The following is a 19,193-nucleotide window of genomic DNA, read 5'->3' as shown; positions in this document are numbered from 1 at the left end:
AATCGTGACAGTCAAATATTTTTGCATATTGTTGTCTTTTCTACATAGCAAATTTCATATCTCTCATCCACTTGTGGTCTTTTTTTCTCATATACTAAAATGATTTCAACTCAAATCAAGATTCCTTGTCACTTATTTATTCATTAAATATATACTTGTATTTCAATATGAGAAAACCCAAAATGATCAAGTCAGCTCAAGTCAATATATCATGTATCTGTTTTAATATGCATAAATAATGCCATTTAATAAATTGACTGTATATTATCTCGTTATGATTTAAAGAGTAACGCTTTAAATTTCATTACTGAACATAGATTTTGTGCAATTCTTTCATCATATCTTTAGTAAAACAGATGCCTCGGTATATTGTTTACACGAGCCTTGCACTTCACCAAGCAACCAATGGATCAGTGCAAAAAAAAAAAAAAAAAAAACCTTGTTGTCATCTCCTTTTATTATCTAAATCTGTATGAGTTATGCATGCAACATTAGTCCACAATTTGAGGTTTCCAGCAGTTTGAAAGGGGAGAATGATTCCAGCAGTGGCAGCGCTCATTTTGACACAGTTAGGGCTGGATATCATAAGGCTGACACAGCATGTTTGGAGAGCCTCCTATACTGTACGTGCCATCAGTTCATCTTTACACAAAAGGTCCAAGGATAGCTTTGTTATTATTTCCAATTGAATTTCTCCATTTTGATTTGCAAACACTGCAACACAAAAGCCCTGGCTGTGCAGGGGACAGATTTATCCATTTAATATGAGAGGCCTGACAAACTTTTATGTAACAGATCCTTTAGTGACACACTGGCGATGCTCCAGCTCAGTGGCAGGCATCGAGTGGATACGGAGCCGGGGCGTGGCAGCACAGAATTGCTGTGAAATCCCAGATAAGCTGAGTTTCACTGGCAGTAGAGCCGGAGCTGAGTGAGTGGGAGGACAAATGCATGAAAAAAAAAAGCTTTACCATCTGCAGATGTGACAGTGACACGAAGGCAGACCTTTAGATACCCCCCCCCCCCCCAAGAAAAAGCAAGGGGTTTGTGAAATCTTCATGAGATTGAAAAGATTTCAGTTGAATTAGATAACAAAATAGACTTTTTCTCAGAACTAACTTCAATTTTGTATGGCGTCTTTGCAAGGAATTTTAAGCAACTGGTGTCATTTTGAAGGAAACGTATGACGTCAGTTTCCATCAAGGAATTTTTGTGTAATGTGCTTTGTTTCAATGCCATTTGGTTTGAAATCAATAACACTTTACAATGAGATTCCATTTGTCATTAACATGTGGAACCAACCAAGAAAAACTACTTCTTAAGCATTAAATAAAGCAATAATTCACCATTAGGCTATTCAAAATGTACAGTAGATCAGTTTGTTTCATAACCAAAAGAGCAATTTAGCATTACATCACTTGCACATCAATGGATCCTCTGCAGTGAATGGGTGCCGTCAGAATGAGAGTGCAAACAGTTTATAAAAACATCACAATAATCCACAGATAAACCACTCTGATGCATATTATTTAAATATATTTAAATATTAGTTTAAATATATAGTAAATACTAGTAAAAATACTAGTATACTTCTTATCACATTATTTAAATATATTTAACTAATATGATAAGAAGTATACTTGTTTGTAATAAAATGCAGCACAAAATAACGGGAACCGAGTGACACCGGAAGCCTCGCAAATTCGTGTTACAAATTGCGCGCCCGCAATTAAACCTACGATTTCTTATTTCCGTTTGGTTGATTGTTTCACAGTGTTCTAAATATAGGCTAGAAAATGCCACGATTATGTAATACACAGTATTGTAAACAAAAATAATCATCGTAAAATCGGAAGTGAATCGAACTTGTCCTTTCACACCTACAGACTACAGTAGGCCTACTATGCATTGATCCCACGAGAATTAGCCTATGTGGAATTGCGTCAATCACGAGGATGTTTTGGCTTTTAGTGAAGGTTATGCATTTCACCCGTGCATTAGATTTGAAAGCATTCATAGCTCCCGATATAGAGCTTTTTGAGGTCATATGTGTCTTAATCCGTCTTTTCCTCCAGCCGCACAGACAGCTGTGAGAATGGAAAGGCGTGTATGCCCACCGTTGATGCCATGTGGTCAAAGCAGCTGTGCAGCTGATAACCAATGACAGGCAGAAGACGCCGCGCGGAGCTGCAGCATGCGTCGCGTCGCGCCGCGCTGATATTTAAACCATCCACACATCGCGCATGCCAGAGATGAGAGCTGCAGCGATTTCTGCGCCGAGAGCGAAAGAAGATGCTGCCTTTCCCGAGTCACCGAGTTCATGGATTAAACTGGATTTCAGGACACACCTGTAGATTTCTCACCTGCTCTGCATAATGCCTTATCTGAGACAGTTCCTGATTTTAGTGCTCTTCCTGGCCTCGTTTGGGGAATGCCGGAATAAACACACCACGAGAGAGAGGAGGTGGACAGGAGCTGTGGAAACTCAGAAGCATGGGACGTAAGTGACACCTATTCAGTATTTGACAACTGAACTTGGATTGACATTTCACTTGCACACTGCTGGGTTCACAAATGATGATGATGAGGAATAGTATAACAATAAACACAATAAAGATGACTGAAGATGTCTGTCAACAAGTGCACATATATTTTTACTAGTCGCGATTATTTATTTATTTATTATTATTTCTGAGTTTTCAGAGTTTGATTCATCAATGAATTTATAACTGCATGTTTAGACTGATTTTAACTTCAGGCAGCAATTCACCTTAATTATACTATTTAATTATAGAAATCTAAAATGCATGTCTTGTTGTCAATTTTTGACTTGTTTTTTTTTTTTTCATCTGCAAATTTTATTTCAATTTCATGTTTAATTAAACTGTCTTTCTTAGTAATAAATTGTTAAATTTACGGAGTAAAATTTTTTCAGGGTATCGGATCTATATCTGTCCATTACTAATTTCATGCATTTTATAATAATGTATCTGATTTATGTGTTCCGAGATGCTGCGCATAAGTGGCGATAGTGTGAACTCATTCATTGGTCTTTCGCAGACTAATTTTCCGACCAACTTTATTAGTCTGATTTCTGTATGACGGCATAGTGCCATAAATGAGGCCAAGGGCCAATGCACAATTAACGTGACCCAGACAGATGATACCGCCACTGAACCGAACACATATCACTGGTGTGCTCGAACTGGTGCTTCTTACTCAGACAAACAGCCACGTTTCATCATTTCGCCCATCTGCCAAGGACAGTACGTTGGCACAAAGCTGTCCTGACAAACAGCTCACATGGGTACAGCTTCATGGGTCTACAAAATGAAAACAAACAAACAATCTGCAGAATTAATGAGAAAATCCAGCAGTAGTGCTGCAGACAGGGTGCCGGTCATGGCAAACTGCCTTCTGTCTCATATTCGCAACAGGAAATAAATTACAAATGACAAGAAGCTGAGAGGAACGAGGCAGTCCACTTCTCACTGTCAGTGATTGTCACATAAAGAGTTAATTATGTGCATTGTCTGACTGGAGCAATCACAGTTCATGAATCTAGTCTTCAGGACTCACATGTCTGTCGATAACATCTCCTGTAATTTGTAACAGATCCGGCTTCTACGGTTAGTTCACCACTGCCTTAACAATTTGTTGATACAAGCGCAGTGCATGATCTTAATCCGTCATTACACTTTTGCGGCTGCGTTTTCACAGATATTATGTAAACGTCATTGACTTTGAGGGTTCAGGCTGAGTTTTTCATGTAACCTCTGGTAGATTCCACCTAGCAATAGTGCACATTGTCTAATGTCTGATATAAGAGGCTGATCTGAGTTTTTTGTGACTTTGAAACCCGCAGCTCCCTGGCAAAGAAGCCACCGGATGTGACAAAATCACGGCGACTGAAAACAGAGCAGCTGTTGAAAGTGGATGACCATGACTTCACCATGAGGCCCGCATTTGGAGGTTAGTTCATCATATTTCTGTGTTGCAAATGTAAATTGCATTTCTTTGCCTTCATTTGTAAGCCACAACCTCAGTTTGGAGCCTTTTTCTTTTTTTAAATCTTCAAAGACATGTAAAGACATGTGTAATTTAAAATGTTTGGCATCCAAATCCTCTGAAGATTACTCAAAATAAGACAAATGTACTTCAAGCATGAGACTAAGAAAGTCTTAAGTCCTGTTGATAAACTACTGTTATAAGGTCTTCACTCCATCAGTTCTCTGAATGCCAATAAAAATAATTTTAGTTGGATTGTTAGATCTTATGTACAGATTGCAGATACAGTATTTAGTATGCACAGTTTGAAAACATTCAGGTCAGTTACTTGACCAGCAGACATTAAATCTACACTGGCTCCCTCTAGAGGGGTAAACAGCCTCATTATTAAGCACCGCTGTAATAAAGACTGGGATTTTTACTTTTTCTGGAGTGCATTTGGTTTTGAGTTTTGGAGTTTGTGATATGCATTGATAGGCAGGTGAATTTAGCCTATCATTATTTGATATTAAGCCATAAAGTCGCCTGTATTGTGTATCATATACCCCATTCAATTATTTTACATAGAACTTTTAATTCATACAGTATAAAATCTTAGAAAGTCCGAAACCAAATCTGTTTTTATTTAAAACTGGGAAATATGAAGTTTTATGATTCTGAAAGAGAAAACCATTGCTAGGTCACTAATCAAATAAGTACAATTTGTGTCATTGATCATGTGACTCTCTGTACAGATAGTCATACGTTTTTGCTTCCACTGAAGCACAAGATTGTCTTTGGATCGTGCTGGAGAAGATTTACACAAACTTGTGGAGTTTGTGCAGCTCAGTGCCACTGAAGCAAAGAGACAGAAACCAATTACTTTCTGACATTCATGCTTATTTTTCATGTAAATATTCCACTCGAATTGCTTCAGTGATAATATAATCGGTCTGTTATTTCATGTTGAGAGTAATTTTTTCCTAAAAATGAATTAGCATGCTTTGATGAAATTTTTGCATGGACGTGGACTTTCTCTGACCTTGATTTCACATATTTCTTTTACAAAGCAGTATCTTATTAAACTCGTTTAGATCGATTTTAGTTAGACATTTTTTATGCTTTTAGCTTTGCAGATGGAGCCTTGTGCACTTTTCTCAAGCTTTTTACACCATTTTTAATGTTGGGGAAAGTTAACAGTCAATCAGATCACATAGAAGCAGCCGGATGTGTGTGTGTGCAGATCGATCCTCTGGGAAGATGAGATTCTAAAATAGGAATAATTAACCCCCCCCCCCCCCAAAAAAAAAAACAAAAAACAAATGTATATTATTTATTCGCTATCATTTCGATATTTACATTAGATATTTTCAGTGGATTTCAATGATAGATACAAACACGTCCAGATTCAAAAATGGCATGTCAACAGCGAAATGTTTTTGTGTGTGTGTGTGTGTAAACTTATGCTTCCATTTCTGATAAACAAGAATGTAAGATTATTAAGGACTTTTATGGTGCTTTTTATTTTTAGTGGGTTTATTTTCTTGCCTTTTTTGGAGTTTGACAGTCATGGTCACTATGAGCTGTCACTGCAATGGTGTAAAGATTCAAAAACTCTTCTTTTTGTGATCTATGGACAAAATAACAGTTTGCGACGACAGGAAGGTGAGTAAATCGTGTCAGAATTTTCTTTTCTTTTTTTGTATGATCTATTCCTTTAATGCCTTCTATTCCTTCTCTACCACGGCTATGGTATTAAAGGATGATATAAGAGGGAGCTCAAAGATTCCCTTTAAGTGTATTATACTTAAACGTTTGCGTAGTAAAGGCTAAGAACCAATGAAAGTTCTCCTGCTAGTCCATACAGTCCCCCTGTTCTTTTTATAATGATGTGTTCCTATATAGGGCAAAGAAAAAGAAACACTCCTGTGTTTGCTGGCATTCCTCCTATGAATAGAGTATCTAAAAAGTCACTCATTTAGATGTTCTGACTCGGCATACGTTTGGGAATTGCTCTTTGTTCAGCAGGGGGTCACAGCAAAGGAAATGAAAATAGCCCAAACACATTCACCCCCTCAGACGCAAACACAGATCTGTCAGCTCTGTCAATGAAGCATTGTTGCATCTGCTTGATGGTGAAAACCTGACTGCTAGTTCACAACATGATGTAATGTGTCACAACTGTCAACCAATGTCATAGATTCATAGTATTATTATAGTTTTTCACCAAGGGGTTAAAGGGCATTTTCATTTGCTTTTCTACCAAAACACTGGATAGATAGATAGACAGATAGACAAACCAATAGATAGATAGAAAGATAGATAGATAGATAGATAGATAGATAGATAGATAGATAGATAGATAGATAGATAGATAGATAGATAGATAGATAGATAGATAGATAGATAGATAGATAGATAGATAGATAGATAGATAGATAGAACTGTAACCTACTTTGTTTAAAAATCCTCTATGGTCATGTAAAACAACACCCAGCATAACGAACTGGCTTCGTGCTTTCTTTTTTTCTTGTGTTTTTTTTTTACCTTTCTTGCCAGAAACCTAACTAAATGCAAAAAAAAAAAAAAAGAAAAGAAAAAATAAGTGAAAATTTAATTCGATGTCCCCTTTAAATAAACAGGTTGGTTCAGAGCAGGTTATTTTGAGTGTAGACATTTCTCAAAAATATCTTGCTGTATCAAAGGTATTTCTATGATCTTGTTGAACCATTACTTTTCACAGAAATTTTTTTATTATTTAAAAATGTAGAATTATGCAATGAGTTAATATAATGTACTTTATTATTATAATACAAATAATAATTGGTTTTATGGGACTTAATTATTTTATTTTTTTCAGTAAATGTCAAATAAGTCAAAGTGAAAAGTGAAAGTGACTTGACGTGACATTCAGCCAAGTATGGGGACCCAAACTCAGAATTTGTGCTCTGCATTTAACCCATCCGAAGTGAACACACACACACACACTGTGAACACACACCCGAAGCAGTGGGCAGCCATTTATGCTGCGGCGCCCGGGGAGCAGTTGGGGGTTCGATGCCTTGCTCAAGGGCACCTAAGTCGTGGTATTGAGGGTGTTATATTATTTTTTCCAAATATTTACATGGGTTTGTTGAACCATTTCTTTTCACAGCTCTGTCAATCTGCTGAAATTATAATTTTATATAAAATTATGAATTTTGGACTAGGAAGATGACATTGGCTTTTATTCCTGTTGTGTCCTATCATATTAAGCAATGCTTTTTAATATGCTTTTCATCGATCAATTTCATTATATAGATACTGCAGTTGTTCAATGACAAGCATGCTAAAAATTGATTAGTAAATGGTAGCGCAGGTATAATGTGCCGTGTGTACTGCATAAATGAGTTTTACTTCTGAAGCAAAAGAGAATTGCTAATGCATGACTGCAGTCTGGTTTAAATCCAGAGACGGCTAACTGATGGTGCATAAAGCTTATGTCTAATCCTCCACAAGGGGAGTATCAGTTGATGTACACAGAACATATAGCATTCACTGCATGTTTATGGGTCATTACAGGGCAGTATGTGTTTCTTGATGCAAAGGATTACACCTATTATAGATTGATATCATGTTGTAGACCGTTTCTTCTGTCTGCAGATTTGCATATGCACAATGCAGCTTTCAATACTAATGTTTGGGCCAGCTGGGCCAGCAGCTTCTGAAAACCAGATAGTAAATGAACTCAAAGATCAAAAGATATCAAGTAACATCTCTGTGCCAGGATGTCACATGTCTTCAAAGCCAGCAGCCTTTTTTCACGTTATTCGTATTCTGTTGTATGAATTCTGACATTCGACGAAAGGATCACTTAGTTTTACAAGCTGCTTGCGAAACTGAGGACGATTGTAATCACATTACATTTTGTTGGCACTCTCTCTCTTTTCTCGCTTTTTATATTTGTGTGTAAAAGACTTAAGCGGTCCACACTGATGGGTCGGTCCATCTGGAGGATCACTCGATCTGCTATGGGCTGAGGCGCTATGGCGCTAGAGGCGAGATTAATCTGGCAGCGGTTTGTACTGACCGGTCATGTGGATTAGCACATGCAACAATCCCAGCCTGCCCTGCCCCGCAGACAGCTGGTTTAAAGACCGCCCACTAGCCAAACATCAGCCAGCGATTACCAGCTCAATGTCATAGCCTCGGGATCTTTGAAAGAAAAGCACTATTAATAAAATCAACACTGGTAAGGGGTGATTTATTTTTTTTAAAAAAGGAGTAGTTCACCTTAAAAATAAACATGTTTTTGCACTATGACTTTGACTTTCTTTATTCTGTGAATACAGATATTTTTAGGAATTTTTTGAAGGATAAAATGAGTTGGGAACAACATGAGTGTGTAAATAAACAAAAAAAAAAACAGTTCTTTTTTTTAAAGAACTGTCCATTTAAAGAACATTTTGTCATAATTGTTGTTCCAAAACTCTGTAACTTTTTCAAAAAGGGTATATTTCTCTAAATTTTTAGAGGATAAAAAGTAATATGAGTTCGAAATAACATGAGGATGTGAAAATAAAAACAGAAAATGATTTGTTTATTTATTTATTTTAAAGAACATCTCTCATGTAATGTTGTTTCAAACCTTTAAGACTTTCATCTGTGGAACACAAAAAAAGATAAAAAATCATATTGGTTCGAAAACAAAATGAAAGAGCACAAATAATAATTCTTTATTTGTATTTTAAAATAATTAATTTTAAGAGAATAAAAGAGTCATACTGGTTTTGAACAACATGAGATTGTGTAAATAATAGAAGATAATTTTCATTAATTCAAATATGCCCTGGGGAACATTTTATCATAGTAATTACATTGTTCCTATCCTTTATTACTCTCTTTTTTTTTTGTGAAACCCAAAAGGAGATATTTTTTAAACATTTTAAGAGAATAAAGGTTCATATGGATTTTGAACAACATAAGAGTGTGTAAAAAAAAAAAAGATTATGTATATGTATTTACTTATTTATTGATGAACTTTAATGATATCCAGTTAATACAAGGATCTTTGAATACGTTTTTAATGGAAAAAGCACAAATACCCACCTCCAAGTGGTAACTACAACTGAGAAATAGGACAGCTGAACTCAAGGTCATTCTAACTGACAGCAGGGGGTTGATTAGTTTGGACAAATCGATTTTACCTAGGAGCTGTGTCCTTATTTAGGCTTATTTGTGTGATATGATAAGCCTTGATGGTACATGACGGGGAAATAAACAGGATGGTCCAGTGAGTGTTGCATGGCAATCGTTTACTTATGAGGATTTGGATTACATAAGCAAATTTGTAAAAGTCATCTCCAGCAATTGGTGGTTATTTATCAGCAGGACTCATATGCGTTTTCTGCAGCATGTGAAGTAATGCTTGTGCTTTTCATAAAGGGTTTTAATAAGTGATACATTAAGTGACATTTAATGGCAAGTTTCAGTCAGTGTTGGTATCATTTTGAGCATCAAAGATTAATCTACCATTTCCAGTAATCTGGTCGGATTACTAGGACTAGGAGTGGCGATGGGACACACTGGAAATCTCGTTTTGATTCTGTCTGGCGTTCTCACATCATCCCCGTCCGTATGTACAGGCCACCCTCTGCCCATTTACCTAAATGTCTTACCTTCTGAGTGACAGATAGCCCTATTACACTAATCCTGGTAAAGAGCAAGGCTTTAGATTTGCTGCAGAAGACAAGTGCAGCTCCATGTAGGATATCAAAGCTGCAGTTCCAGTTGAAGTCCCATCCTTTGAGAGCTATAGCATTTCCTACAATCTGTCAGATGTCAAAGCAGCTGCTAAGCCTTTTGTGAACAGATCTGGTGGAAAGCAAACAGATCCAGATCTGGCCATGAGGACGTTTTTAATGATGCTCACAGAAGTCTTTGCAAACACCCTGCTAATTGCGACTGGTATAAAGCTGTCAGAATCCAGTAAACAAACAGTGTTATGAAAAATGAATGCATGGCAAAAGCAGAAGAGGCCATATATATCAGTGGGATGGAGAAGATGGTGTAATTCAATTGACAAACAGTTGTATATGTTGTAGAAATGGATGACATGTTTTGTCTTTTGCAGGTCCTGCTATTCCAGTGGGAGTTGATGTACAAGTGGAAAGCTTGGACAGTATTTCAGAAGTTGACATGGTAGGTAATCCCAAACAGTTGCTTTTTTTTTTTCACATGTGTCATTTTACATAACATCATCAGCTATTTGATTCTAAATAATTGAACACATGAGCACACATTAAACAGTCAAATTTGAATTTCATGAAATTTAATTTAGCATGACTTAAAATATTAAAAATATTTTATGCTATTTTAATAAAATAAAAATAAATAAAATACTACTATGGTGTAAAGTGTTTAGTTTTTACATCATCTTATATATCTTTTTTTAATATTATTATTATTAATTTTTCTATTCATTCATTTATTAATAATAGTTAGAATTTTAGGGATTAATTGACATGTAAATCTACTATCCAAAAATAAAAAGGTCCTAAAAATAGGTTGCATTTTCTATGCAAAGTATAATTTAAAAATAGTAAAATAACACAGAAAAAATATTATAATAAAATATAAATCTTAAATTTTAAATATAATTTATATATATATATATATATATATATATATATATATATATATATATATATACACACACACACACACACACACACACACACACACACACACACACACACACACACACACACACCTGGACATGATCTTCACAAGTTTTGTAAGAATCACTTTCAATTTCATAATTCTCTTGCTTTTCTCCCATTTATTACTGGCTTTTTTCGCAGTTACTTAATCCCAAAAGGGTAATCCTAAAAAGAGCTGCTGCGTCTCTGATGGTTGAATCTTTGATCATGGATGTGCTTTTTACTTCTGTTTTAACAGAATATGACACCCATTCTGGCATTCCATTCTCATGTTTTGGATTTCACAAGCCTTTGTGCGATGCAACAAAGAAACTGTGTGGTGCTTTTCTTGACCGTATATCATTACTAGCCATTTTATTGTTATATAACCAAAAGAAAGAATAGAGAAGTCTGCCTGAGCAATTTAGAGAGGCATTTGGAGGATCGAGAGTTACACCAACTTTCTATTTAAACAAACTGCAAAGAAAAGATCAAAGGAATTGTTGTAAGGAAAAGATGTGAAGTTGGTTTTGTACTTGCTACAGCGAAAAACAGTTGTCACTCCCAAAACTTTACAGTGTTACATTGCCTGTATTTATAAAGTAAATAAGTGGTTCTCACTAAACCTTTGAAGAACATGGTCTTGTTTCACCCCAAAATAAAAAGAAAGAAACCACATTTTGCTCAGAAAATAAAGCCAACGTAATGTTTTTATCCTTGGGCATTAAATTTATGACCGTCATATGCACACATCTCAATTCTCATTACTGTAAAGCATAGGAAATCCCATTCTTATCTCTATGAAGAAAAACTCACCCTCATGTTGTTGCGAACATAAAGACTTCCTTCCTTGGATCACAAAAGGAGAATTTCTGAAGACTGTGGTGACTCTTTTGAGTGCAATGACAAGGAATATAGCTTTCAACCTTCAAAAGGATACTAAAGTCCCAAAAAAGTGGTTCCTATGACTTGTGCGCTATGCTCTTCTGTCTTCAGGATGGGGATATTCCACACAAGTCATATAAACCACTTTTATGGTACTTCAAAAAGGAAACAGAAGCTCTAGTCTCATTTTTCTGACATATACAGTCTCTAGATGTCTGCTTTTGTGTCCCAACAAAAAAGAAAGTCGTACAGGTTTGGAAAAAAAATAGGGGTGAGTATAAACAACACATGAGCAAACAAAATGAGTAATTTTTTTTTTTTGGTAGAACTATTCTTTAAAAATCATATGTTTTTCTTTCACATATTGTCAAATATTTTTTACCTCACAGTATAAGAGGCTTGAGTACAGAGCCCCACACATGACACACTGGAAAAATTATAAGGCTAAATCATGCGCACGATTTACTAATTCATTCCCTCAATGTACTAAAACGTGCACACGATTACTATAGCGTTCCCTCGATTTACTATTGCGTTCACTCGATTTATAAATTGGGCGCACTATTTACTAATTTGTTCCCTCGATTTGCTAAATCGTGCGCACGATTTAGAAAATCGGGGGAACACAATAGTAAAACAAGGGAACGCTATAGTAAATCGAGGGAGCGCAATAGTAATCGTGTGCACGTTTTAGTAAATTGAGGGAACGAATTAGTAAATCATGCGCACATGTCATGTGCGGGGTTCCGTACTTGAGAAATATGTCTCAATACTAAAAATCCTAATGGTCCAAAAATTTTATTTATGCCAAATATAATTCTTTTTTCTTTTTTTTTTGATTTTGGGGTCAAATGTAATGGGTTGTCATGAGATTAACCTTAATATACATTCCCGTTATTATGTTTGGGGTCAGAAATATTTTTCAAAAGAAGTTTGTTTCACCAAGACTGCAATTATTTGATAGAAATACAGTAAAAAAAAAAAAATAATAATAATAATAATTTTGAATGCCAGTTTTTGTTTAACTTATTTTAATATGCAATTCATTCTTGTGAGTTTTGTCATGATTCTTTGGATGAAAAGGATGTTTAAAAGAACATAATTTATTTGAAATAGAAATGTTTATAAAATTATGAATTACTTAACTGTCACTTGATCAATTGATTGCATCCTTGCCGAATAAAATTATTAGTTTGTTAAAGAAAAAAACTTTTGAACAGTTCAGAAAACAATAAAATCACTGTGCTTTAACTAAATATTGTAAAAACCCTTCTTAAAAAAATATTTTTTCCTCCATCTGTTGTAGGACTTTACTATGACATTATACCTGAGACATTACTGGAAGGACGAGCGCTTGTCTTTCACCAGCACTACAAATAAAAGCATGACTTTCGACGGACGCTTGGTGAAAAAGATCTGGGTTCCTGACGTCTTCTTCGTCCACTCTAAAAGATCTTTTATTCATGACACCACCACAGAAAATATCATGCTGAGAGTGTTCCCTGATGGTCACGTTCTTTACAGCCTGAGGTAAAAAAGCAGATTATCTACACCGCCATTTCTGACTTTTAAGTGAGCCATTATAAATCCAATGAAATATAAGTTATGTATAGAGTTTAAATGTATTTATGCAAATATACTTATACATATTTATTATAATTCCTGTTTATTTTGTACAATGTTAGGAAAAAGTTAATATTTTTCAGCAGTTACTACATTTCATCTCCAAGCTACTGAATGTGGTTTCATTTTTAATGTGGTCAGAAAACAAAAGCACGTTGCCGGGCTTAAGCATTTGCATAATGCTGCGGTGTTAAAATTAGAATGACGCTTCTGGCCTGTGATGTTTTTGCTGTGTCTTTTGTGCTGTGAGTTAAAAATTAGGCCAAGCTACCTGCGTGCAGGCTAGAATCAAGGGCTAGTGCTGAGTTCAAAGTCAAATTTCAGACACTGTTCTGGCTCCAGGGAAAGTGTCGTTATTGATGGGACTGGCCCAGATTATTTCCATTGTCCAACAAATGATGGACACCACTACAGAGAACAGAGAGAGAGAGAGAGAAATTAAACGGTCTTAGTGTCGGTTCTGTAAATGGCGCTAATATGCCTTCTTGACTAGCATTACTAAGCACATTTACGTCACATTTACATTTTTATTCTTAGCAGGAGCTTTCTTACCTAAGCTAGTGTCATCCCAAGCCCATATGACTTTCTCTTTTTTGTGGAACTCAAAAGGAGATGCTTAGCAGAATGTCCAAGCTGCTCTTTTACATCATTTGTGTGGAAAAGAGCAGATTGGACACTCTGCTAGAAAACTACTTTTTGCATTTCACAGAAGCATGAAAGTAGGGCTGGGTGAAAAAAAAAATGTTGTATGGACATGGAGTTGAGTAAATGATGACAGAATTTCATTTGAAACTGCATATGCAAATGGTTTTTGGGTTCGAAAAGTGAATAAAGCAGCCGTCCGTGGAATATGATGAAATATAAAGATCTAAGACGGTGGGTTTCTGTATTTTCATCCGTGTTATACATGGTTCTTGTGCCCAGGGTCACCGTTACAGCAGCCTGCAACATGGACTTCAGCCGTTTCCCGCTGGATACACAGACCTGCACTTTGGAGTTGGAGAGCTGTGAGTGAATCATTCATTTGGGTTATTTTTAATGTGACACATGCTCAATCCACTCTGCCAAGTTAGTTTTTCCTGAAATGGATCCTTCTTTTCTAGACGCCTACACAGATGAGGATCTGATGCTGTACTGGAAAAGTGGAGATGAGTCTTTGAGTATAGATGACAAAATCTCTCTCTCTCAGTTCCTCATTCAGAAGTTTCACACCACCTCTCGCCTGGCTTTCTACAGCAGCACAGGTATTGGGGGATTATTTGTCAAATTAGTCAAAGTAGTGTGGCCCCAAGATTAATTTGGACGCTTAAGTCACACTTAAATGTGTATGAATGTCATTGCATTAATTATCAAAGCAAGTGGCATCTGCGAGTAAATGATAACTTGTCTTCTCTGAGCTGGTTTTTGCATTGGCATTTAACCAACTGGTGCTACTGGTTCATCAGATTGTGGACAATGTGTAAATATTTGTATAATTAACAGTCTAACAAATGTATTTTTGTGAAATACTTGAAAAGTGTGCTTATGGTGTCTTGCTTTAAAATATACTACCGGTCAAAAAGTTTAGGGTCGGTACGATTTTTGATAGATATTAATACATTAAAGATATTTATAATGTAACGAAAAATTTCCATTTCAAAATAAATGCCGTATTGTGCTTTCTATTCATCAACGAAATCTAAAGTATCATGGTGTACAAAAAAATATTGGCCAGCACAACTGTTTTTAACATTGATGATAGAAATAAGAAATGTTTCTTGAGAACCAAAGCCCTAAACTTTTGAATGGTAGTTAGAATGCCATTTGTTAAAATTTGTGGCTAAATTGTTTGCTGGATTTATATTTGACTCCATATGCATTTTTATCTCTTTCTCTCTTTAGGATGGTACAACCGCCTGTATATAAACTTTACCCTTCGCCGCCACATCTTCTTCTTCCTGCTGCAGACTTATTTCCCAGCCACACTTATGGTTATGTTGTCATGGGTGTCGTTCTGGATTGATCGCAGGGCTGTTCCAGCCAGAGTTTCATTAGGTAAGATTATCACAAATGTCATCGTTACTTCTAATGTCAAGTCACACACCTGCAGATCTTAACAGGATGTGCTGATTTGATCAAGGTATCACCACGGTGCTCACCATGTCCACCATCATCACTGGGGTGAACGCCTCCATGCCCAGAGTCTCCTACATCAAAGCTGTGGACATTTACCTGTGGGTCAGTTTTGTGTTTGTGTTCCTGTCCGTCTTGGAGTATGCAGCAGTCAACTATCTGACCACGGTCCAGGAGAGGAGGGAGCGTAAGCTCAGAGATCGAGCAGTTAGAGAGCAGGTAAAAAAATGATTTTTCCAATTATGCAGTGTTTTCCAACTCTAATCCATTACTTTGCCATGGCCTCATGACTTTCCTGTGTGATCTCATTATGTAAATGCAAATAAAAATGAAGCAGTGTAAACTGGAAAACTCTTGTTATTCCAATCAGATATCCTAAAACAAAAGAATGTGTGGATATTACTTTCAATTACTTTTGAATGGAAGGTCATGTGTCATTGCACTGTGGGATATTGTACTTCACAGTGCATATTTTACATTGATTTCTATGCATACAGAAAATTTGCCTAACTGTATTCATGCTTAATATTACAAATTACTCTATATGCTATTGGCATTTTAACTTCTCTATTGAGTGCAACAGTGCCCGTCCACTTTATCCATGGTCATGGTTCTGGAAGTATTTTCCCATTCATTTTTCCCTTTATAGATTTTCAGAAGTCTTTGTTTAGGCGTTATATGACCTCAACCAAACCAATGAGGTGAATTACAAAATTTAATTTGACTAAAAAATAAAAATTGATCTACATATATTTAAATAGTTTGAGAGAGTGTGTGTATCTACAGCACTTCATGGGAATGTCTGGGCGCTAAATAGTTATTTTTGTGCAAACAGCTTATTTCGATTTGATTAGTGAAGATTTTTTGGCAGCATCATAGTTAATGTAGCTTTTCCATCAGATATTCTTCTTTAAACGTGATTATTTAAATCAGTTTAAATAATATAAGCTGTTGGCCTCCACAGAATCAGAATTAATTCCAGTTGATTTAACAACCTCATAACTAACAGTTTCTAATTTATTGTTTAAAAGTCAGTTCTATGGAGAAAAATATTTTAATTTTTACTTCTAAACCCCAACTGTTGCACACTATTTGCAATTTAACACCCACTTACTTTTCTCATGTTTAACCCTCTTTTTAAGGGTTGAGGAATGTTAATAAGATAGTCAGCCATCAGCTAAATAAAGCCAACTGATAATTTGCCCTTGCTAATGATATCTTCTCTTTGTTCTCTGTTCTCCCTGGGTGCCAAACCCAACCTGTTCCAGTCATTGCCCTGCACCTGTGGTATGTCCCACACCAGGACCATGATGTTAGATGGGACCTACAGTGAGGCTGACACCAACAGCTTGGCTGGCTACACAGAAGCTCCCATGGTTCTTGAGGATGTGGTGCCAGAGAAACATGAGCACATGGTGGTTCACATGTCCATGAGCAGCGAGTCCACCACCACCAAGAAAAAGGGCATCCGCGCCTTACGCATTATGCAGAACACGCATGCCATTGATAAGTACTCCCGCATGATCTTCCCAGGAGCCTATATAATTTTTAATCTTATTTATTGGTCAGTGTATTGCTGATCTTTCTCCAGCTACATCCATCTTTAACTCTTTTTTGGACTTCTGGAGGTTTTATACAACCATCCTTGACTTTTTGATGCACATCAGACATTGGCTCATGTGATACCAAATTGCAGTTACATTTGTCACTTTTCATGCACAAAAAGACTGAGAGAAAAAGGGGATGTCTGTGTCAGCTAAGTGCTTCATGTAGACCTTTTCAGGTTTATGACAAATTAACTGTAAAACACTTATCAGACATTGTATGGGCTTATGTGTTTTTTCTTCATGTTTGCATCATTGGACTATTATGTATTGCAAGAAAGTCTGGTATTATCTTCTCTTTTAAAGGTGTACTAATTAATTTTTCCACTTGTAGCTAACAAAAATTAGTTTTAGCAAAATATGTTTTACACTCACATGAGATCCAGTCATATCATTTGCCTATAAAATACAGATGTATTTTAAGGTGGGTTTCACCCTCATAGGGTCCGCTATGTTGAGATTGTATGACTTGCTGTGTTGTGCATTTTAAGCAATTATTAATAAGTTTAGATATTAATTTTATTAATATAGCATATTTATAGTTTTGCATTGCTCAAGGTTCTCATCAGAATTAAACAAAACAGACATAAAACGAACCAAATACAATATAAATATTGAAGACATACAGTAACTAAGTTCTTAAAGTTAATAGACAAAAAAAGAAAAGGAAAAAAAAAACAGAAATAAGAAATGAAACAGCTCTAATGCAAAGTGGCAGTGGTTTATGAAATGTAATACATTAACAAATTATTTAGTGCACCTTTAAGTCTGTTTGTTTATCTGCACAATGTCCAGTTTTATTACATTTAGGGAAGGCAGTTTGTTTATCCTAAGGCAATCTCTCATGTTAATGTATTGTAATTACCAGTAACAAGAAAGAATCTTCCTTCAGTTTGAGGTTTATTTGGATGTGTGTGTGTGTGTGTGTGAGAGAGAGAGAGAGAGAGAGAGAGAGAGAGAGAGAGAGAGAGAGAGAGAGAGAGAGAGAGAGAGAGTGTATTTGATACCATTATATTTCTCATGCAAAATAAATCTGTATGTATTTGCTGTGGTTCATCTTCATGCATGTTATTTTATATTAGTTACTACAACCTGAATTTGACATGATACCTTAAAAAAGTACAAAGCTTCTTCATGTGGGCAGTCACTCAGTGCAGGCTAAAGTTTAGTTTGTGATTCAACAGGCTTGAATACAATTTGAAGATGCCTTGTGTGCAACATCAAACACTGAAGGTGATCATTCATTTTGGTGGGATGATTTTAGTGGAGATTCATCGCATGCAAACTTTTTAAATACCTCTTACTGTAAATGAAATAACTGTGAACTCTACATTTGCTGGAAATTCATGTATACAGTATTTGAAAAGTAATCATGAAAACATTACCAGTCCATAAGATGTTTCTGTAATTATTGAAGAGTTAAGAATGTAATGTAATATATTACTAGAATATGGTGCACTAATTAAACCTGTATATTATGTAGACCAACACATAATATATATATATATATATATATATATATATATTTTTTTTTATAATGCATTGCAGATGCATACAGGTGAATCTTATTGTTGTTATAAAATTATAACTGTTGAAACGACCTGTCCTAAGATTATAATTTAATAGATTATATTAAAATATTAAAGTGAAGAAAATCGGGAATACAACTTTTAAAAATCATTACTAATGTTTCCTGACAGAAGGCATAACTTAATTTAAATATGTCTTAGGTTTCACAGCCAAGTTCCTGCTTTTTGTCAACAGAATAGGATATTTATGAAAGCATATAAAAATCAGGCAATAATAAAGTAAGCCTTCATCCTGAATGAATTTTTTTTATGAATTCAACAAGGTCAGATAGGCTCTGGTGAGATTTTACTAATCATTTTAACAGTTGCGCTCTGCAGTTGTTACATCAATTTGTTGGCCAACCTGGAAGTCTAGTTCACCATGTACCCTCGGGAATTAAGATTTCTAGTAGTCTAATGTTATCCATGAGCCTTATTTTTTAATTCATAAATCAAAACGGCTAATCTAATAATCTGTTTGAAATTCCTGAGGGAATCCATGGCTCAGAACTGCAAAACTGAACTGAAGTTGTTTGGGATATATAGGTTTTCCCCCTCATTTTTAATAGGTTGATTTAAAAAAAAAAAGCTGCTTCATTATTCGTGTGATATTTACATTATGGTTATTTTATCAACACTAAAATTTTCTGTTTAATAATGGTGAGTTCAGTAGATTCAATAGATTCAGTGAGGTAATGTTAGATATACAATATTTATAATAACTACTTGATTCC

The 19,193-nt window shown here is 35.5% G+C and overlaps 1 protein-coding gene across 1 annotated transcript; it reads left to right on the top strand.

The window, feature by feature from the left end:
* Positions 1-2,183: 2,183 nt before the first annotated feature.
* On the top strand, positions 2,184-17,942 carry LOC128031511 (gamma-aminobutyric acid receptor subunit rho-2-like). The gene is made up of 9 exons (XM_052619810.1): positions 2,184-2,500; positions 3,866-3,972; positions 10,100-10,167; positions 12,859-13,082; positions 14,100-14,182; positions 14,279-14,419; positions 15,057-15,209; positions 15,295-15,506; positions 16,556-17,942. Exons 1-9 carry the CDS (start codon positions 2,376-2,378, stop codon positions 16,865-16,867), a joined length of 1,425 nt encoding a protein of 474 aa, XP_052475770.1. The 5' UTR covers positions 2,184-2,375; the 3' UTR covers positions 16,868-17,942.
* The last annotated feature ends 1,251 nt before the right edge of the window (positions 17,943-19,193 follow it).

The sequence above is a fragment of the Carassius gibelio genome, chromosome A17 (genome assembly GCF_023724105.1).
Source record: "Carassius gibelio isolate Cgi1373 ecotype wild population from Czech Republic chromosome A17, carGib1.2-hapl.c, whole genome shotgun sequence".
Lineage (NCBI taxonomy): Eukaryota > Metazoa > Chordata > Actinopteri > Cypriniformes > Cyprinidae > Carassius > Carassius gibelio.
The sequence above is the reverse complement of the archived record's forward strand: the minus strand, read 5'-3'. Positions and strand labels throughout refer to the sequence as shown.

Coding starts and splice junctions, on each gene's coding strand:
- LOC128031511 (XM_052619810.1), top strand. CDS start 2,376: ATGCCTTATCTGAGACAGTTCCTGATTTTAGTGCTCTTCCTGGCCTCG. Junction 2,501..3,865: donor GAAACTCAGAAGCATGGGAC/GTAAGTGACACC, acceptor TGAAACCCGCAG/CTCCCTGGCAAAGAAGCCAC. Junction 13,083..14,099: donor CACGTTCTTTACAGCCTGAG/GTAAAAAAGCAG, acceptor TCTTGTGCCCAG/GGTCACCGTTACAGCAGCCT.